The sequence below is a fragment of the Podarcis gaigeae genome, assembly GCF_964106915.1.
Source record: "Podarcis gaigeae genome assembly, chromosome: 6".
Classification (NCBI taxonomy): Eukaryota; Metazoa; Chordata; class Lepidosauria; order Squamata; family Lacertidae; genus Podarcis; species Podarcis gaigeae.
In genome coordinates, this window is record NC_139682.1 from 34810719 (window position 1) to 34832055 (window position 21337).

General features: G+C 42.9%; 2 protein-coding genes and 1 long non-coding RNA gene across 9 annotated transcripts in view; 2 read left to right on the forward strand and 1 right to left on the reverse strand.

Moving 5' to 3' along the window:
• Window positions 1-137: 137 nt before the first annotated feature.
• BCL2L15 (BCL2 like 15) lies at window positions 138-9780 on the forward strand. Of its 4 annotated transcripts, none has more exons than XM_083745910.1 (5): window positions 138-796; window positions 2992-3087; window positions 6690-6808; window positions 7086-7301; window positions 9593-9780. In XM_083745910.1, exons 1-5 carry the CDS (start codon window positions 664-666, stop codon window positions 9608-9610), a joined length of 582 nt encoding a protein of 193 aa, XP_083602036.1. In that variant the 5' UTR covers window positions 138-663; the 3' UTR covers window positions 9611-9780. The 4 variants fall into 4 exon arrangements, with proteins under 4 accessions (XP_083602036.1, XP_083602037.1, XP_083602038.1 ...); XM_083745911.1 differs by having other exon boundaries at window positions 2998-3087; XM_083745912.1 differs by lacking the exon at window positions 2992-3087 and having other exon boundaries at window positions 141-796.
• A 1268-nt stretch (window positions 9781-11048) lies between these two features.
• Window positions 11049-14173, reverse strand: LOC310847749. The gene is made up of 3 exons (XR_014565989.1): window positions 14091-14173; window positions 11993-12143; window positions 11049-11151 (listed from the first exon to the last, which is right to left on the reverse strand). It is a non-coding gene; the product is annotated as an uncharacterized lncRNA (long non-coding RNA).
• Window positions 14174-20209: 6036 nt separating this feature from the next.
• PTPN22 (protein tyrosine phosphatase non-receptor type 22) overlaps window positions 20210-21337 on the forward strand; it is a 42422-nt gene continuing 41294 nt past the window's right edge. For 2 of the 4 annotated variants that reach the window (XM_083745897.1, XM_083745896.1), the window contains exon 1: window positions 20437-20631. In XM_083745897.1, coding sequence (XP_083602023.1) covers window positions 20545-20631 — 87 coding nt within the window. In that variant the 5' untranslated portion in view covers window positions 20437-20544. The other 2 variants (XM_083745895.1, XR_014566025.1) reach the window with 2 other exon arrangements.

Sequence of the window (21337 nt, forward strand, 5' to 3'; positions counted from 1 at the left end):
GGCAGCAGCAGGAGGCCCCATTAACTAAAGTGGTGCTTCAGGTTAAGAACAGTTTCAGGTTAAGTACGGACCTCCGGAACAAATTAAGTACTTAGCCCGAGGTACCACTGTACTGTGCTAGTCTTTATCTGTTCCATATGCACATTTTGTTCCTCCATGTCTAACATACTATTTCGTTTGGAAAAATCTCAGAGTTGAAAAGAGTGATATATTTAGGGATATTATATTATATCTAGGAAATACTTCTTTGTTTTGCAGGAAACAAGTAAAAATACTATAATGAATAGAATGTGAGAAGCTAATACATAGTTGCCAGGCACATAACTATAGTTGCTCTTAGAAGAACTTGACTGAGGTTCTGGAAAAGAGGAAGAGAAAGCCGTACTAGACTTTGCTCCCTCATGACTTCCTTGTGGTGACTTTTACTGTTTAAAGCAGATAGCTATGCTAATACTGATATGGGTGTAGCTGCAGCTGCAACACAAGAACAAGCTTCCTCTTGTAATGTAGCCTGGTCTGAGGAGAATCTAGCTTTAATCTATTCTGGCCTGCTAGGAGGCTGGGTGCTAGAAACTTTACATGCGCAAACTTGTGCAGCCATAGGAAGAACAACTGGTGGAAAGCCGTGGCAGCGACTTGTGTTTCGAATAGAGAACAGCTAACATGAAGGACTCTATGACTTTTGAGGAACAGGTGGAGCAGATTGCAGAAGCATTGCTTGCTGACTTCCCGGGGCAAAAATCAAAAACAGAATTTCGTGTCCTACATTACGAGGGTGCAAGTGTGCGTTTTGAAGGTAAGATCATTTGTTCATAGAGAAGTATGAAGGTTTCTAACCACTTCCCCCTCTTCTAGAGCTGTGTAATCAGGAACTGCTGATTAAAATTACATGCAAGCAAAGAGGCTTGGTTTAAAAGTTCAGCACTTCCGTGTTAAGAGCATAAGGAAAGTTCTTAATAAATCCTTATGTTGTAGTGCATTGCAGCTAGAATTGCCCGCTGGTTTTAAGACACTTTAGCTGATTAGCCATCTGTTCATTGATTAATGCACTAAATACACTTTTATTTCCAAACTGTAATTTCAGTAAAGATCTCTTTCTAAGAGATTGAAACGAGTCTGTGATAACAGACTTCTAGTCAGAAGAAAAGGGCATATTAGATAAACATGTATTTTAGTTCCGCTTTTAGTAAATCGGGGGGGGGGGGCGGAGGCGATGGTCACCTCCAGGCTTGACTACTGTAATTCGCTCTACATGGTGCTGCCCTTGAAACTGTCCCACAAACTCCAGCGGGTGCAGTATGCTCCAGCGAGGCTCCTCATGGGGTCCCTGCCATGGGAAGCATATTCACCCAGTGCTTTATCAGTTGCATTGGCTCCCGGTAGAGTATAGGGTCAGGTTCAAGGTGCTGGTCTTGACCTTTAAAGGCCTTTGTGGCTTAGGGCCTTCGTATTTACAGGACAGCCTCTCCTGGTATGCCCCGCGGAGGACCTTAAGGTCCATGAATAACCATAGTTTAGAGGTCCCAGGCCCTAAGGAAGTCAGACTATCCTCCACCAGGGCCAGGGCCTTTTCAGTGATGGCTCCGGCGTGGTGGAATGCTCTGTCCCATGAGACCAGGGCCCTTCAGGATTTAACTTCCTTCCGTCAGGCCTGTAAGACAGAGCTATTCCGCCTGGCTTTTAATCTGAATTCAGCCTGATCTTTTATTTCCATTCTCTTCCATCCTCTTCCCCTTTTATGAAGATTACCCGCTCTGAGACCCCACAGCTAATTCTCCCCTGGCCTCCTCGCTGGCCCAAGTAGGACTATATCAGCCAGCTAGCCCTGGTGATTATTTAATGCTTATTAGATTGATTTCCCCTAAATTGATTTCTGAACTTTGAATTTTATTGTTATTCATGTTTTTATACTGTATTTTATGCTGCTTTTACAATTAAGTGTTTTAAATTTGTTGTTAGCCGCCCTGAGCCAGGTTTTTGAACTGGGAAGGGCAGGGTATAAATAAAATATTATTATTATTATTATTATTCAGTTCTGTCTGAACCTTTCAGTCCTACTGCTTTAGCTGTTAAATCATTTAGCTGGTAAAAAGTCTGCTAACACTTGAAGTTTGTTGCTTTGCTGCCAGAATGAGGGTTGGTTTTGCATTGCTGTGGTAGCAGTTTGATATTAAGTCAATAGTTAACACTGAAGTTTGTTTATAGTATTTATTCCTTGTTCTTCATTACAGAAGGATTTTCTGAGCTGCTTAAAATATGCCTGTGCCCATATGTAGGGGGGGGTATTTCACACAGGTAACTGAGAAACTCAGCCAGATGGGTGGGGTGTAAATAAATTATTATTATTATTATTAAATTTTCCCATGTGTGCAATTATGCAGGGGTGTTCACAGAGAAGTAGTTTTTTAAAAAAATGCCTCTGAGTTCTAAATCAATGTTTCCCATCCACACTAGTGGATAGTCTGTGATGGGCTATAGCCACAGGGTATGTACATGTCCTTATCCCCTCAATTATTACCCATTCTGCTTGTGAATTGGGGTGGGGTGAGGAATATGCGCACTCAAACATTTATAACCTGTCATTGAAAGCAGATTCCTGCTGAAGACTGTTCCTGGATCTCTCACCAGAAAGCTGGCTAAGGAAGTCTGCCTGCTTTTCTGCTTCCTCTGATATTTCCCCACTTTCAGTAGAGGATGGCGCTCAAATTAACCCATGACAGGATGTAACTCAGGTGTAACCTATTAGGAGAAGGCAATTTTTAACATTCTCCAAGTTGGAAACTGTCCAAGGCTGTTTCTCCTTGAAATTCAGTCAAAACCTATGTGCAAATACAAGATAATTTCATGTATTGTTCTTCTGTGTAATGACTGCAAAGATGACACCAAGTGAGTTGGGCAGTTGTCATGGTTGCTTCTTACTTTATTATGAGCAACCCAAAAAGGAAAGGCGTTGGTAGCATAGAAAGTTACAATTGCTATGTCTTTTGCCAGGCTCAGATCCTTTCCCGCTTGCCCGTGTTACAGCTCAAGGCAGTGTGACAAGAGATGAAGTCCATCAACATCAAAGTCAGATCTCACACTTTCAGGGTAACGTACATATCATTTTTTAGGAACCGTATGCTGAAGTAACATAGCACAAAGTAAGCTGATGCTACCAGAAGAGCAATGCTTTACATATTATGCAGCACAAATTCAGTTTTCGGCACATAACTTACTGTGAAGCAGAGAGTTTTGTCTGAACATGCTCTTTGTCACTCTAAAGCTTAGCACAGTTCTAAATACTAACACTCAGTGCGTTTGGACATGGCAGGAAAGTCAGCCCAAGCTGGGCACTGGCAACTCACTTGTTCAGTTTATATCTCTCCTTTCTTCTGAGGAGCTCAAGGCAGTAAACACAGCTCCCTCACCCTCCAAATTTTATCCTCACAGCAATGATATGAGGTAGGGTTGGGTCGAAAATGGCAGGTGTCCCAAAGTCAGCTAGTGGAAAATTGAACCTGGGTCTCCCCAGTCCCTGCTTCAGCACCCTGCTCAGTATTCCATACTGGCTCTTGAAATTGCCATGTAAGGCAAGGCCTTTATGCTCACTGGAATGCAGGAGTATTTTAGTATAGGGGATGTGGTATCACCCCTCCTGATCGAAATACACAGAGAGATCTTGAGAATGAAGTCAAGGAAGCACCTGAAAGAGGAAATGTTGGTGACTTAAACGGCCCTCACAGAGACTGGCCACATATATGTTAAGTCATGACAGATACATTAAATTCCTTGATACCTTATTGATCATGGAAGATGTGGTGGTGCTGGACCTAATCTTGACTGGTGCCCAGGACTGGTGCAGGATATAATGGTTGAGCCATTATATTTCATTTTATATTATTTTATATTATTTATTTATTTATTTTTACCCCGCCCTCCCTGGCCAAGACCGGGCTCAGGGCGGCTAACATGAGGTATAAAAACAATTGATTAAAATACTTCTTAAAATGCAGCCTCATTTCAGTGGAAGCCCAGATCAAAAACTGTTTGGGGGGAGAAAACATCAAATCTTCACCAAGGCCAACTGTCTAGACTGGTCCTACATGTGCTAGAAAAGCCAGGAAAGTCCCCAAATAGGGGTTCCATCACAGAAGGAAAAGGAAAGAGGGGGAGGGGATCAGGCTGATTCCAAGCCAAAGGCCAGGCGGAACAACTCTGTCTTACAGGCCCTGCAGAAAGAAATCAGATCCCGCAGGGCCCTGGTCTCATGAGACAAAGCATTCCACCATGCCGGAGCCAGTGTTGAAAAGGTCCTGGCCCTGGTTGAGGCAAATCTGACTTCCTTAGGGCCTGGGACCTCTAGAGTGTTGCTATTTATGGACCTTAAGGTCCTCCGCGAGGCATACCAGGAGAGGTGGTCCCGTAGGTACGAGGGTCCTAGGCAGTTATTTGGGAGCAGTTATTATAGTGCTATTAAATTAAAATTCATAGAATTGTAGAGTTGGAAGGGACCATGAGGGTCGTCTTCTGCAACCCCCTACAATGCAGGCATCTTGCCCAGTGTGGGGTTTGAACTCGTGACCCCAATATTAAGAGTGTCATGCTCTACCAGCTTAGCTATATATGTAGCCATATGTTGTAAATGGCCAGTTGCAAATAAAATCTGACATGGCCGCATCTGATTTCAGAAGAGGAAGCTTCCCCAAATGAGAAGATTGCTAAACAGGAAAGTAAAAGGCAAAGTCAAGAGGGTCAACTCTGAAATACTTGGGAAATAATGCCTGCCGAAGGAGAGGGGAAAGGATAGCTATGCCACCATACATGCATAGGGGGCTTCTGGAGTTCACTGCACCAAGGATGACGGTCCTTGATGTTATAAGGGCCAGAGCATGCGAATAGCCTTGTGTGGTCTGGTCTACAAGAAGAGGGAGCCTTTTGCCTTGGGATTCTCATGACAGCATGGCTAAGGCTGGGCCAGAAGAAGTCACTGTCACCCTTATCACACAGTAGCAAACTAATGTGCATTTAAGCAGAAGCTGCAACATATAAGTGTTCATTGTTCCTCTCTAGCCTTTATGGATTTTATTATTATTTGGGAACAGCATTGTAAAACTGGGTGGGCAAAAGGTAGGTAATAGGTCTCTGGGTGGTTTGCAGTAGATCACCAAGGATTTCTGACACTGAACTGTATAACAACACATGTTGTTTAGTCATGTCCAACTCTTTGTGACCCCATGGACCAGAGCACGCCAGGCACTCCTGTCTTCCACTGCCTACCGCAGTTTGGTCAAACTCATGTTTGTAGCTTCAAGAACACTGTCTAACCATCTCATCCTCTGTTGTCCCCTTCTCCTTGTGCCCTCAATCTTTCCCAACATCAGAGTGTTTTCCAGGGAGTCTTCTCATGAGGTGGCCAAAGTATTGGAGCCTTAGCTTCACGATCTGTCCTTCCAGTGAACACTCAGGGCTGATTTCCTTCAGAATGGAGAGGTTTGATCTTCTTGCAGTCCATGGGACTCTCAAGAGTCTCCTCCAGCACCATAATTCAAAAGCATCATTTTTTCGGCAATCAGCCTTCTTTATGGTCCAGCTCTCACTTCCATACATCACTACTGGGAAAACCATAGCTTTAACTATACGGACCTTTGTCGGCAAGGTGATGTCTCTGCTTTTTAAGATGCTGTCTAGGTTTGTCATTGCTTTTCTCCCAAGAAGCAGGCGTCTTTTAATTTTGTGACTGCTGTCACCATCTGCAGTGATCATGGAGCCCAAGAAAGTAAAATCTCTCACTGCCTCCATTTCTTCCCCTTCTATTTGCCAGGAGGTGATGGGACCAGTGGTCATGATCTTAGTTGTTTTGATGTTGGCTATGATATTAGTTGTTTTGATGTTGAGCTTCAGACCATATTTTGCACTCTCCTCTTTCATGCTCATTAAAAGGTTTTTTAATTCCTCCTCAATTTCTGCCATCAAGGTTGTGCCATCTGCATATCTGAGGTTGTTGATATTTCTTCTGGCAGTCTTAATTCCGGCATGGGATTCATCCAGCCCAGCCTTTCGCATGATGAATAACAACACATAATACCACCCCAATCAGTTTGCTGAACAAAGAGGGGAAACCAGTAAATAGATTTTTATGTGTTGGGACTATGATCTGAATTCTGATCCTGAGAGCTATTTTGTGAAGCAAAATACCTTTAGAGGTGCATTATCTCTTAATTCTAAGTGTATGTCTGCCCTTCTTTTGTATTTGGCGCCAGCTGGTGGACATCTAAGTTTTGGGGGTGAGGGTGGGAGGAGTGGACCCACTCCTGTTACAAGAGGAGAGGAAGTTGGTGTCTGCTTAGAGATGCAGGAGCTAATGTTTCCTAACAGCCTGCATCCCTGCCAGAATATCAAAGCGAGGTGTGATGACCAAAGATATATGGGCTGGACAGCTGCAGGTTGAGTGGGAATTTCTCTCTAATACATGTAAAATAAAATAAACCTTTTCCAGCCTCTCCACCTCACCTTCCATGCTTGCTCTGTTCTCTTTCCCCCTCTGTTCTGTGTAGTCTTGCCTTTTTCACTGTGTGTTCTTTGGGAAAGCAGTTTTGTGTAGCCCTCTCCAGACGGTGCCTAAAGCTATCTGGGTTACTCCTAGATCTAATAAATATTACTAGAATGTTACTAGGACTTAAAACATATGTCTCTGTTTACTTTCTTCCAAGGCGGAGGTAGCGCTGCAAGCCCTTTTGACCCAGTTCCTATTGCCAATACACTGAGACGCCTAGGAGATCAGTTTAATGCAGACTTGGAGAGACCAGCGCGGGAGGTCATAGAGGCAGAGGTAATATACATTCCTACCTCTCCAACAAAAAAACCCACCTCAGTCTCTGAGCAGGGAACTTCCCTGCTCTGAATAAAAGGGGGTGCATGCATGACACACGTGTGACGTGATTATGTCTCGCATGCTGGCCCCCTCAATCGTGGGGGCAAGCCGGCTCACCCGAGTGCGCGTGTGTGTGTGTGTGTGTGTTATTACAGCTGCTTCCCCAGTGTATTGGCCCTTTATTTTGCAGTCTTGTGTGTACTGTATGTTAGAAATTCCCATTCTCTGTTTACAGGGAAGGAAATTCAAAGAAAACGTCGAGACTCTCAGCAAGACCTGGACAATTCAGAACCCTGAGCTGGAATATGAAAAAGCTTTCCTAGTTGTCGCTGTAAAGTTGCTTAGATACATTGCAAAGAAATCTTATGGTGTAGCCCAGCCGCGCTTACTCACAGAGGCGATCAACGCAGCTCCGGAAGTGAGACACTATATTGAAAGGCAAGGTGGCTGGGTGAGTTAAGTTAGCATTTGGGTACACAGTCCAACCACCTCCATTCAGCAGTTCACCCAGTAAAGTGTAAAAACTTCCAACACTTTCTCAATACAGTGATGTATTTTAGTTTGTTTTCAAGATTTATTTCCTGCCTTTCAGTTGGAAAACCTTTAAGGCAGCTTACAAGGGTTAACAGGCCAACAGGGCTGACCTAAAATCTCCAGGTTTGCCTGGTTTCCTCCAGGTGGCAGAGGGAAAGGTTTCAATCCCCAGGTGGGTGAAGGTGCCTTAAAAATAATAATAATTAAGAAGACTCTGCATGTAGCTTGTAAGCTTCAGTCCAGCTAGAGCTGGCTGCAAATTACTGCATACATTCTAAGCGGATAGTCTGCTCTCCTCTCCCTCTACCAATTAACCTCTGTCTCCAGGGCTCAGTGGTGGGAAGAAGAAAAACTAAGGGCTGCCTCCATGACATCACCTGGGGTCGCCTCTAGGTCTCAGGTTTGAGTCCTGAAATCTTAGGGTCTGGGATGCTCTTGACCTGGCAACCTTACAATTTACAATTTATTTATTTTTATTCATTAAATTTGTATAGTACCCTTCATCCGAAGATCACAGGGCAGCTCACAATATAAAAATACAAAATGAAAACACAAAATACATTTTTTAAAAACCCCCAAACTCCAACCAATACCCCCCCGCAACACATTTAAAAGGACATAGAATATCAGCCATACGCCTGGTTAAAGAGAAACGTTTTTGTCTGGAGCCTAAAGATATGTGATGAAGGCGCCAGTCAAACCTCTTTGGGGAGAGCCTTCCACAAAATGGGGAGCCACCACAGAAAAGGCCCGACTTGGTGTTACCACCCTGCAGCCGTCTCATGGAGGAGGCACATGAAGAAGGGCCTCAGAGGATGATTGAAGGGTTCAGGTCAGTTCATATGGAGAGAGGCAGACCTTGAGGTGGTGTGGTCTTGATCCATTTAAGGCTTTATAGGTCAAATCCAGTACTTTGAACTAGACATGGAAACTGATAGGCTGCTAATGTGTTCAGGCCAGGAACAGTGTAATATGTTCCAGTATACAACCTGGCCATGGAATTGCATACCAGCTGACGTTTCCAAGTCTCCATAGGAAGCCCGGTGTATAATGAGTTGAAGTTATCTAACCTAGAGATTACCAGAGCATAGATGACAATAGTTTGCAATAGAACAGTGCCAAATTTAGGGCCATGTGGGTGGTTCTCCCGCACAGGGTGCTGAGCTGAGGGGGCAAAAAATAACATTAATAACAATAGTAATTATATATTTATACGGGTACATACAGAGAAGATCCATTAAAAAGCAGCTGTGCCAAAAGGAATTATTGTAAAAATAAATATTATGGGGTGCCACCAAATTTTGTCCTTGCTCAAGGTGTTGTTTTACGAAAATCTGCCCCTGCAACAGAAGGGAACAACACGCACAAGCACAGCTGATGGATGGAACAGAGTATAATTCCAGGGCAACTGGCCATTGGAGCTGGGAGGAGGGGAAGCAAGATCCCTGCATTTTCTCCTTTTCTGTCTGATGTATTGAAACAGGATAGCCTATTCCTAAAAAGAAGAGGGTGCAGCCCCCCCAATGGATGGGTGCTGTTGTGTTTAGAGGCCTGGGACACAGAATATAGATGGAGATAATGTTTGCTAAATCAATAGCTTATTGTAGAGCATTTTTCCTCCTATGAGTCCTTGCTTCCAGAATTGCGATACATCCTGGGATGGAGCAAGCTGTGTTTAGACCAGAGCATTCTGTTCTGAATCAGGAATGGATCTGCTCAAACTTCACAGGCACACCGCCCCCCCCCCCTTTTGTCTGCATGCCCAAAGGGCCGGATTTAGGTTTGATGAGGCCCTAAGCTACTGAAGGTAATGGGGCCCTTTATATGTCCAGCTGTCCTTTGTCAACAACAAATTGTCGCTGTTTTTTGTGTTGAATATATGCTATACAGTAATTTAATAAACACAAAACACTATTGATGTATGTAGGTTTTATTTTATTTGTTTTTATCTTATATTTTGGAAATGTACATCCAGGGTTTTTTCCCTTTAATTTTTTGGGGGCCCCCAAGAGAGTGGGGCCCTAAGCTATAGCTTGTTTAGCTTATACATAAATCTGGCACTGCATGCCCCCATTACTTCCAGTATTTCTTTCACACCTTGTCTCAGTGTGATGGATCTTTACAAGGTGCCTCTAAGTTAGATCTTTTATTTCCATTTGCTGATTTTTCTTCATTGTTCCAATTAATACCTTCTTTTTTTCATTTTAGGAGAACCTCGAAAACTGAAGAGGACAAAATAATCCCTAGTATATCACTTTTAATAAAATATGCCCAGCTCTGCTTTGCTACTCTAAGAGAAATGGAGCTGGAAAACTTTCCTGCACTAGAATTGCACTCAACCTGCCTTTGTTTTGTTTTAATTTAAATCACAAAATAAAATAAAATGATGGTGTCTAGGTGTTGTGAGCCTTCAGTGATGCCAAAAGTCACTCATGTGACCACACTTCCGCGCAACATTCCATCTTTCAATGGCTTGGATTAACTGATTGTATGTTCCTGTGATAACTACGGTATATAGTTTTGTTTTGAATACTTGGAAAATTGGGCCACATATTTCAGCTCAGCTCACTGGGTTTATCTCATTTTGCCATCTGCAAAAAGAAGCCTAGTTTGTTTGTTTGTTTAAAAAAGCTTTGTAAAGCACTTTAAAAGACAAAAAGAATAAAATGGTGGGGGGGGGGCACCCAACAGAACTTTAAACTTGCTCACTCTGGTCATCCTTTGTAACAGGGCTATGGAACTTGTGGTTCCTTAAGATGATGTTGGATTCCAATTCCTTACCAGGCCCAACCAGCAATGTCCAACAGTCAGGAATGATGCAACCTGTAGGCCAACAACCTATGGAGAACCACAGGTTTGCAATCTCTGCTGCATAAAACGGGAGACCATTTCCCCTCAGTTTCATTTAGTGCCATTTTCCCCTATGGCATGGAGAATAGTTCACTTCAGGATGTTTTACTAAATTTGATATCTCCGAAATTTGATACCACCTTTTTTTTAAAAAAAATTTTGAATTGATTTTCTTTTTTCTCATCAAAAATATACTTATATCCATAATATATAGTTTGCATTACATCTCCCCATCCCTCCCTTTGGACTTCCCTCAACTTCCATTTCTGATTTATTATCCTCATAGTTATATTCTTCTGTCCCCCCGCTCCCAATATATCATATTTTCCCATTGTTACAATATTTGCAGAAACAAAGAAAGAATATTGACTCGATGGCAGGATTTAAATAAACTGTCACAATTTTATGGATAGGGAACAAATATTGATAGCTCCTTAACTTGTTCATGCCACTACTGCTCTCTGCATTCTAATCTCAACAATAAGGCTGAATTGGTTATGGGTGAGTAGTATAAAGGATTCTGCTTTTGCTGATGATTAGGCAGGTCAAAATCGCTTTCTCCCAGGGGTGGCCTGAGATGTTTTGGTGTGTGAGGCCTGAGGCACGCTCCCCTCTGTCCCACAATGAAGGGTGGGCATGAAGCCCTCGCCAAGCCTCTTCAGCCCACTGGGCTGAAAAGGGGGAGGAGCTTTGGAAAGTGGTTCTCTTCAGTTCTTTCCTTTCCTAGGCCAAAGACTTTCACTGATAAATCCAGGATGCTGTTTAAAAGACTGTAATAATCCTCAGGGTAATAGTTGACAATAAATACACTCTTACATTATATAGATATGATGTTCCAATGAATCAGAATGAAAGAAGCCACGAGAAGAACCATGAACACCCAGCGTAGAATACCCCATGGGCTATAATTCCAGTTTCTAAAACAGAGGAGGAAAGAGGGGGAAATCCTAAACAATTGCTCTTACTGATTTTGCACGAAAGTAAATTACAAACTGGAGTCGTATCTCAACCAAAGGAAATTTAACCATTATGAGCACTGTATGTTGTGATGGGGAAAGACAAGCTTTTACTCTCCTGGTGATGATACACACCACCACCCTGACATTTGTATACATCTTGGCACCATAGGGAAATTGTAGTTATGCCTTAACTGTGGACCCCTCACCCCCACAATTGATTGCTGCAGAACGAAAGGTGTTAAATGCTAGTTTTTGCCTTCAGCAAGAAAGCAGATAGCAATCATAAAACACATGGAGCAACTGCTTAACAGGGTGTCCGCCTTAGGCCCAGGGAAATACTAAGAACAACTTGCACAAATCATTTTATCAATGCAAATAGCAGGTGCATGAGTGGGGGAGATAAGGTTTGGAAGTGGGTGTTGGTGGTTGAACTTCCCAGTCCTTGAAAGTGATGCTTTGAAGTCACATAAAAGTGATGCATTTAAGACACATAAATAGTTATGCTAATTATGGTCAGATCTTATTCTACATGCAATTTTAACCATCACTGATTAAGTCAAAGGGAACTTACCAAATTTTGTGTTCAAACCCAATCAGAGTATCCCCACCCCCAAACTGGCAAGGACAACATTTTTCCATTGTCTCCTTTATTGGGAATGTGACAGATAATGAACTGGGGCTCATTGTTTCTAGTATGCACACCAGAGCAGAAATAAAAGGTTGATTTAGAAACAAAATGTGGATTCTGTTTATGCAAAGTTAGCCACCAAATATAATCTTGTGATTAGATGGCACTTACCTTTTTGTGACTTTATGATGACACGTGGCATTGGAAGACAGAGAGGCGTTAAAATTAAAATCGGAAATATCTGGGAAAGCTGTGGTAACCTCAGCTGTAGATGAGGGAGTGGAGGGAGAACTGGTTTGCACATAGTGACGTGTTGTAGGAGCTGAATAATAGCAATGAAATATAATTTGTTATATTTACAGTCCTGGGCAAATTGCTTGTGCTATGAGAAAGGTAGTACATTCTTTACACTGAAAAATACTATGGAAATGATTCATAGTTATTAGCTGTGCAAGCAATGAATAATGAAAAATAATTCTTGGTTTAGGGTGCGATCCTAGAGTCTCTGGAACTGGCATCAGAGTGGCCGTAAGGTAAAGTGGATCTTTCTAGCTGTCAGGGAGAGGCAGGCAGAAGAGGATTTTTGTTCTGGCAAGTCTCCTCATTGCAGCCATGGAAGCTCTGATACTTTGGTATCTGAAGAAGTGTGCATGCACACGAAAGCTCATACCAAGAACTAACTTAGTTGGTTTTTAAGGTGCTACTGGAAGGATTTTTTTTTTTGTTTTCGCTGTTCTGTCATCAGTGGTCTGTCATCAGCAACAAAAGGGGACAAGCCAGAGTAGACTTAGGTTACCAGACATCCCCATTTCCCGGGGACAATCCCTGGATTTACAAATCAGTCCCCATACAAAATCCATTGAAGTTGAAAAGTGTCCCCGGATTCATTGAAAAAAACCTGGTAACCTTAGAATAGACCGGGGAAGACATTGGATTCCACGTCATGGCCTGGTAAGAGCTGGGATGTGGGTATAGTCCAGGGCCTATCTACTCAGCCAGCAACCAAACAATACCAAACACTGCAATCAGCCCCACCTCACCCCCCAAAAAAACCATCACCTGTGGTTTATATTAAGACTACGGCATGTGGGAAGTTAAACACTTCCTCTCCCCTCAGTGGTAATGATTGCTCCTCCCCATACTGCAAAGGGGGTGGGAGGGCAGAAAAATTATAAAGAACATGCTGCTTTAAAAAAATCAGTAGGATAACATACCATAGAGAAGGAAATGGCTAGAGCAATCAATACAGGCCAGAGTAGCAGCATGACAGCCATTCCACAGCCATTCCATTAGCTTGTATTCCAGCCTGAGGCTGTTTTCTCCAGGAGAGACACATTTGCACATCTTTGTCTTTAGTTGCTTGAGAACAAAAGACAACTCCCACAAAATGGAGATTGAAACAAAACAATAAATTCCTTCCAGTAGCACCTTAGAGACCAACTAGGTTTGTTATTGGTATGAGCTTGGCAGATCAACACAGCTACCTACCTGTAAAATGGAGATTTGCAACTGAATACCTTACTCGTGTCATCTAAGGTTAGGTGTGTGACACTTTGTTATTAGCAGCATGAATGAGAACAGGCGAGGACTGCTTGTATAAGATTGCACTGTAAGTGCATAAATTACTGGGAAGTTCTATGCAATCCCTAATTGCTCCAGTTATATATGTAACTGGAATGCCAATTTGGGGGGGAAACTATGCATATTTTTCTTGGCCTTCCTAATGTAACATGACTGGTGCCTACTGAGTAATCCATCCTTGTATTTAACAACCCTCCTGGTAGCCCTAAGTGCCCAGAAATTCTATGCAGATGAGTGCATGGAATTCTATGCTGGCAAGGGAGAAGGGTTAGCAGTGGAAGGATACATTGTTCTGTCCTTTTTCTTCCAGCCCTCTTGGTTTCAATTCCAAATGTAGAGGAAGGAAAGTTTCTTTGTCCACAACCAAGCACAGAAATGGTGGAGACTTGCAGAGAGGGGACAGATCACTTTGCCATTTCGTCCCTCCTCCACCAGTCTGCTTGGTAGAAGTCCTTTTTTTAAAAAAAACCGACAACCAGGCTTTAATGCTTACCACAGAGGAAAGGACATCCCTTCCTCTTTGGCCAGCATGAAAATACAGGGTAGTATAAAAAATGGAGGCTGGTAACTTTTGTGTAGTTACTGAATTTACGAGGCTGACTTACTCCATCAGAGCTGGCAACAAGAACTTTATTTCTATTTGCATTATAACAATAAAGGTAGTGATGAGACTCATATGACACCTTACCTTTATTTACCTTCAGTTTCACTGAAGTCATTATGTCAGCAAAAGGCCTTTCAATTCCACACCAATATGTTCCTGAATCATCTTCTATCAGTTGGTGCATTGTCACCCAAAATACGCCTTTCCTGTTATCAAGGAGTGTCAATCTGCTTTTATAGTTCCACTTTACAAACTTCTTTGTTTCTCCTAAAATATCACAAGATGTTCGGGAACTTCCTCGGCACCAGTATTTATTGTCAAATCTGTATTCCATATCATAGAAGCAAGTTATTGTTGTGCTTGTCCCCTCTGTGGCTATCTCTTCTGTATTTTTCTGAATGAATGCTGTAAAACAATCTGTTGGGGGGAAAACATGGGGCGGTATGTCAAAAATGTAACTGGGTAATTGCATCATACTAAATGTGAATCAGCTTCCATTCTCTGCTGCAGCTATATATTAGTCCTCTCATGTTATAATGTTTCTTAACTGCTCCTTACGGAAAAAACTGAAAATATATTAACGGTGTGTGTGTCCCATTTTGTCCTGCTCATTCAAGGTTGCTCAGTTTTTTCCACTAGGAAAGCCTAGGTGGTCAGGTACCTGTGGTCCTTGCTGCTGGACTACAACAACCATCATTCTTGACCAAAGGCCATGCTGCCTGGAATCAAAGTCCAACTACAACTGGAGGGCCACTGGTTCCCCACCCTTGGGGTAAGCAGTAGAGTGGAACAGTCAGATTTTGGAACTAGAACCATTTTGAAATGCTCTGTATTTTCACAATTGCATTCTATACTGTAAATTGAATAAAAGAAAAAAGAAAATATATTGACCTGTGAGAGATATATTTTCCCTTCTGCATTTTTATGTTGTGAAGCTGCTCTGAGTATCGGCCTTGACAGATATTGAATGGACTTCAAAATATAACAGTGTCCGATTCAATCTAAAGTCTGGCTTGAAGTATTACTCTGTGGGTGGGGGGCACCAGAAAACATGGTGTTTGTGCTTCAAAACACAGCAAAGCAATTGTAAAACTTTGGCGCAGGTTTGGAGTAAATCGGGCAATGTTGGATTTGGGGGGGGGGGAGTTAACTATGAACCCCGGTTTCCCAGCTTCGGGGCTCTGCAGAATGTGGTGTTTGCACCGTAAAATGCTGCAAAATGGTTGCAGCACTTTGGCCTAAGTTTGGAGAAGATGCCGGATTTCGGGGTTCATATGCTGAAAAATTATATCTTCAAAAACACCATCAAAAGATAGGATGGAACAGAAAGTTGCTTAAAGCTAAATGCTGCCCCCCTCAATCCATACCCACCCTACCACAAATGTGCCCTTGCTTGTGCCACTGCACCCTCTCTGCCTTGTTACTGCCACCACACCACAGGCATGGCAGGGAAAGCGCAGTGGTAGGAGCACCGTAGCAGCGGGGGGGGGGGGCAGCCGCATTGCCCCAGGCACAGTGGCAGAGGAAGCAGCAGCAGCGATCGGCACATTCCTCTGGTCCAGATCTGCTTCTTGAGGTGACACCCTCACCTCGCCTCATGGGCAAGCCAGCCCTGCCATTTTCCCCTATTCTACCAGTTCAATATCCCTTTGCTCAGGATTGCAGTGCCCTTAATGTCCTTTCATAATTTGGTTGACTGCATCGACTACCCATCTGGAAATCAGAGTAAATGAAAAACTTTCTGGATAAGATCTGTTCCAAAACATTTTTCTTACCCACATACAAAGAAATCCAAAGGGTGAAGCAGCGATTCATCTCGCGCACTGTCTATGAACAAACCCATACAAGAAGAATCCAGGCATTGATGATAACTTTTTCTTGCTTTAGGAAGTAGGCACTCTCTTGTGCTGCTCATCTAATGCTCCTCTGACTCTGACCAGATGAAGTTATACCTGATAATTCACAGAAGTATGATTCACAGAAGCACCAACCACAGAGCCACAGCATCTTCAGAAGGGAAGTGGGGCTATCAAGTCTTCCTCTCTGCCAGTCGAATTCTCCCTGCCAGACATTTTATGTCCCCTTAAGTTTGTACCAGCCACCAGGGCAAAGCCACTTCTATGTATTTTTTGCAAAACTTAAAATCAAACACACATACAAACACGTGCTTTCTTCTTCTTCTTTCAAAATTGCACTCAGAAATGCAGATTGCAAACAAGGAAGGTGGGGAAGAAGTCTAGGAATAATTCTGGGTGTTGGCTGTTACCCATGAATCCCTAAATGTATCTGACTATTTGGAGGACCTTCTTCTTCAGCTGCCAATTGTGTTCATCGTTGGAAGCTCTTGCTCCACTGCTCACTGACTGGGAGGCATTATATAGGTTTTCCATGGTAGTTGGTGGAGCCAAGGTGATGGAACTCCCTCACTGAAGAAGCTTACGTTGTTACTTCTGTGTTTGATTGTTTTTCAGTTCTCTGTTTTAAACTACTTCTTTGCTGTGATTTTACAGTATATTGCCATTTTAAATTTGGAATAGGGAACCTGCAGTTTGTTCCTTCAGATGTTGTTGGATTATTGATGGCGTCTGTCCATCTGCTGCGCCTTTGGGGGTAAAGAAGAAGAGAAGAGTTTTGGATTTGATATCCCACTTTATCACTACCCTAAGGAGTCTCAAAGCGGCTAACAATCTCCTTTCCCTTCCTCCCCCACAACAAACACTCTGTGAGGTGAGTGGGGCTGAGAGACTTCAAAGAAGTGTGACTGGCCCAAGGTCACTCAGCAACTGCATGTGGAGGAGCCGAGACACGAACCCGGTTCACCAGATTACGAGTCTATCGCTCTTAACCACTACACCACACTGGTGTATGTGTCAAAATGCTGGAGAATTACAGTGCCTGCTGTGGCTGTAGAGACTGATGTGGGAGAGGCATGTTTATCGGTTTTCATGCTACAAGTACACCATGGCATTTCTTCTCTCTGTGCTCCTCCCAGTAGTCATTCCACCTCTGGTCACTGCCTGAGGATACACAACCTGAATGTGTGTCTCCAGGCACTGCGATTGCCATGCGGCGGGGGTAGTGTTGCCAGCCTTCACTCCCCCTTTGCTTCTTACACAGAGGGCCCCACTCTGTGCTAACAGACTCTCACTTTGTGGCTTTTGAGCTCCATAACACCTTTTACGCTTGTTGAACACTCCAACCCATCTAGGTTCTCACCCACAGTAGTATGAACTGCTGAAAGACCTCTTGTTAATGTTTGCATGTCAATCTGACATTAAAGGCACAGTTGCAGTGCCTTGTTTAAACATGTCCCTACCCTTGTGGAAAATACGAGGTCCTGTCCTGTCAGGATTCATTTCCTGATATGAGGCCCATCTTACTCGTTAGACTCAGCTGTATCATGTATATAGTTTCTTTAGCAGCCCTAAAGAATGAAACAGGATAAGTGACTTTTCTGACCCTGGAAGGTCAGCTATCCTTAGATGCGCTGGTCCAATACATTTTGCTGCCCTTTTACAACACCCAGTATCAGCTGCCTGAGGCAGATGCCTCAGTGTCAAACATCAGGGCCGACCTATACACTGGAAATGGGGAAAACATATCAAAATTATACCATTCCCCTCTTCATTTATAACTTTGTTTCGTGATATGCAGAGATGAAAGTTGAAAGAGCTGCTTTCCAATTCGAATCTGCTGCCCCAAGTGATGCCTCATCATAAAATCACTCCCCTTCCTTCTACCAAGTTATTTCAAATAGGACCAGCTCTGCAGTCCCCTGTAAGCTTCCTAAGCTCCACAGGACTTAAGGTAGCCTGCTATTCATTGTGGTGGACACTGTCTGAGGTCAGTGATGAAGTAACTGCAGATTCTGCATGTGGCATGAGAGGAGGGCACAGTCTTGTCCTTTGCCCCTGGCAACAAAATGTCTTGGGCTGGCCCTGGTTTCAAAGCATCCAGTAAAACCGGGTTTGACTCTCAGTCAACCCCTCGGCCTTTTCTGGTGCATCTGAGTTCTGTGGAGACTTTTTTTCTTGCTTCATGAGGTCTGCTCCTGCCAGGAAGCCCTGCACATAGCACTGAGAGAGAGCTCACTATTCAGTTGGTTAGAGCGTGGCGCTGATAGCACCAAGGTTGCAGGTTCCTGCATTGCATGGGATTGAACTAGATAGTCCTCAGCCTCTTCCACCTCTATGATTCTATGAGATATCTATAAGAAGCGCACACTGAAAATCCACTTTGTAAGCTGCAATTTAAAACAATCTGTCCTATAGTGGCTAAAATGCAAAATCTGGCAAAGGAAAACTGCAGTTATTAACTTGATTAGAAGCCATATTCCCAGTAACAGAGGAATGTGTCAAGCGAAAGTGCACTGCCAATTTTTATTAGTAGTTTATTTTTAGCCTAAAAGCCCAGGATGGCTATACCTGCTCATTTTATCTTCCCAGAGCAGCTCTGAAAGGTAGTTTAAGGGTCCTTCAGAGAACTTCACAGCTGTGTGGGGGGAATTGAACATTAATTTTTTTCCTCCCTCTCTTCAGCACAGGAGATTTGCTGTTTAGAAAAAGGAAAAACACACCAGGTCCAGAGTCTTGGCTCCTTTATGAAGTGAAAGAAATGAGGACGGGGGTGTTGTTAGAGTGATTAAATGTATGGGGAAAGTCTCTTGCTGTTGGCTATACCAGGAAGGGCTGATGGGAGTTGTAGTTCAGCAGCATTTGGAAGCCACACGTCAGGTGCACCTGCCCTGTTTTGCTATTATTAGCTACCCTTGCTCTGTGCTAAGTGTTGCAACTATTTTTATTTTAGACAGTTACCTATGTAAATCTGATAATAAATATGGCACAAATATGCTGCTGGTCCCTAGCACATTGGGGCAAGGAACTGCCAGTTCACCACATCCGCTAGTTTGAGAAGCACTGCACTACTACCATAAAATTTTATGTTATTTTCATTAATATATTCATTTTTAAGCACATTTCCACAATGGTTTGATTGGAGAACTGCATTTAAAAATCTGGGTAACTGTGACTTTCAAAAGATGGCTGTGTTTTGGTTCTCATATTGTTTCAAACAGTGCAAATTGAATAGATTCACCTTTAAATGCTACCTGAATCAAATTTCTACCTCAGCCCTAGCTTCCAGGATTCTTTGGGGGGGGGGAGGTCATGTGGTTTGAATGTGCATTGGATGTATGGTGCTTTAAATGTATGGTATGGATCTGCTTACTGTTGTGGCTGATATATATTGTTTCTCATGTGAACTGGAAGGGCATTCTTTATGTTAAAACAAAGGGCCAGTTTGTATTTTGGCCCTTCATCGGGTGAATTCAAAATATTTGGTTTGTTAAATTCTCTGCTGACAAGAATGTTATTGGAATTTCAATATTGTCCAGCTATAGGTGAGATGTTGTTTCCCATTTTAATATGAAAATTTGAACTCAATGCTGATGCTTGGGGTCATTTCTAATCAACAGCGAATGGTTTTGGGTTGATATGTGCTTTCTTCCGTCAAAACCCCTTGTGGTGAAAGCCAAATTGGAGAAGAATAAACTTTGCCTTATTTAGATTCTATTTTGACTATCTGATTTTCTCCACAGCACATGGGAAATCACAATTATTAGTCATCCACATATGGAAGCCAATAAACAGCTGGGGGCCATGTTCCCCTTTGGCGGAAAAGCTCTGCATTTCTTGCATAGTATTTTTGTGAGTTAAGTAGGAAGGATAACCAGGATTCTGTTTTTAGTTAGTTTTCCAAAAGCAGTGATTGACTAAAGATATTCTGGACAGTGTATGGATGTTCACAGCACAGTCACTCAGACAGCATGCATTCCAGGAACTGGCTAGTCTCTTATTCATTGACCCCTGTGTAACTTCAACATTCTAACATAAATGTCTGATTCTGACGTGGCTTCACAAAGTTCATCCCAGGCCGTGTGAAAGGGCGGTGATGACTGAATGTTTTGGAGTTTTCCGGCAAAGTTTAGGGCTGAGGCGTGACTAATGCATTTAGAAGTTAAGCCACCTCTCCAGGGGGAGATGGATGAATGAGAAGGCTGCTTATCTACACAGAGATATTTCAAAGTGGTGACTGAAGAGAGCCTTGGTAATGATCCCTTTGGTGATCTCTATCAGGGATCAGATGCAGCTTTTCTGGAGCTGATTTTTATAGGGGGATTTTTCCAGTTCATCAAGTGGAAATTGCTTCAGACCAAGGATGACCTGGTTCTCAAGAATCTAATCTGAGCAGCAAGTCCAGCAGAATCAATGCAAGCAAAGCAGAATGCCTTTTATTTTTGAAAAACGGTGTATTATTTCATTCTTGTAAAGGGAGGCACTAGGGCCCAGCGTGGAATAATTCTTTAATTTCCCCACAGTGGGTGCTACACACATACTAATTTCCTTTAGGTCTTGTGATGAAGTAAGTAAACCACAGACTTCGACAGGAACTTCCCCCCCTCGTTGTAGTTTCCACCGAAGCATGACCTTGTCATGTCCATCTTTATCTCTAACAGTTCAGCTTCACCTGGTTTTACAGAATGGATCAAAGAGAGATTATCACGCAAAATCTGGAAACAGCCCAAAGCAGAAAGTTCAACAAAGAGGAGTTCACTAAAGAATTTTTGGTAAGTAAACAGCAGCGATATTTCTCAGTCTGAATTCATTCTAAGGGGAAGTCTTCAGCTACTGTGGAAAATGTGCGGCTTAACAATTGTTGAGTCTTCTAGCTTGTAAACAATTAGCTGCACCGTTGAAGCAGCATTGAAGGAGCGAAGGTGCAAATGTATTTAACTGTTTGGCTCTTACGTGCTTTACCGTTTCAAAACTAGGTCCCACCTGTTTCTTCTTGTGAGACTGTATTACTATCGCTTTTGGCTTGATTGCAAAATCATTTGCTGCTAATTTCCTCCTAACACGGGGAGATAAAAACAGTGTTTGGATTACAGGTGGCCAATGGGGGCTAGTGGGGATCCTGGCCCTTTCCCCTTTGTGATGGTTACATAGCCAGTGTTGACACCATGTTTGGGGGGCCCTTGGGCAAAATGCTTCCACCTCCATGCTATAGGCAACATTCCCTTTGAGCCCAATGTGCACCACTGCCCAGGAGGAGAGGGCAGGAGCAAAGTCTGCCAATCTGCCTCCTCTATCCAATGCTAAGACATCCAGTGCTATGACAAAATGCTTTCTTAATGGTCATTATATTATGCATTAGCTTTTAATAGAATTGTCAGAGTCTGTATTCTTTTTCCATTTTATATCCCTCTGACCTCAATATTTCCCCATTTCCCCAAATCATGTGCACATATTCTTGCCAATTTAGGATCATGTATC

Bases quoted from the DNA above. Each gene is read 5' to 3' on its own strand.
- BCL2L15 (XM_083745910.1), top strand. From the start codon at position 664: ATGAAGGACTCTATGACTTTTGAGGAACAGGTGGAGCAGATTGCAGAA. The intron at 797-2,991 runs GTAAGATCATTT...GTCTTTTGCCAG, and splicing joins TGCAAGTGTGCGTTTTGAAG to GCTCAGATCCTTTCCCGCTT. The intron at 6,809-7,085 runs GTAATATACATT...CTCTGTTTACAG, and splicing joins GGGAGGTCATAGAGGCAGAG to GGAAGGAAATTCAAAGAAAA.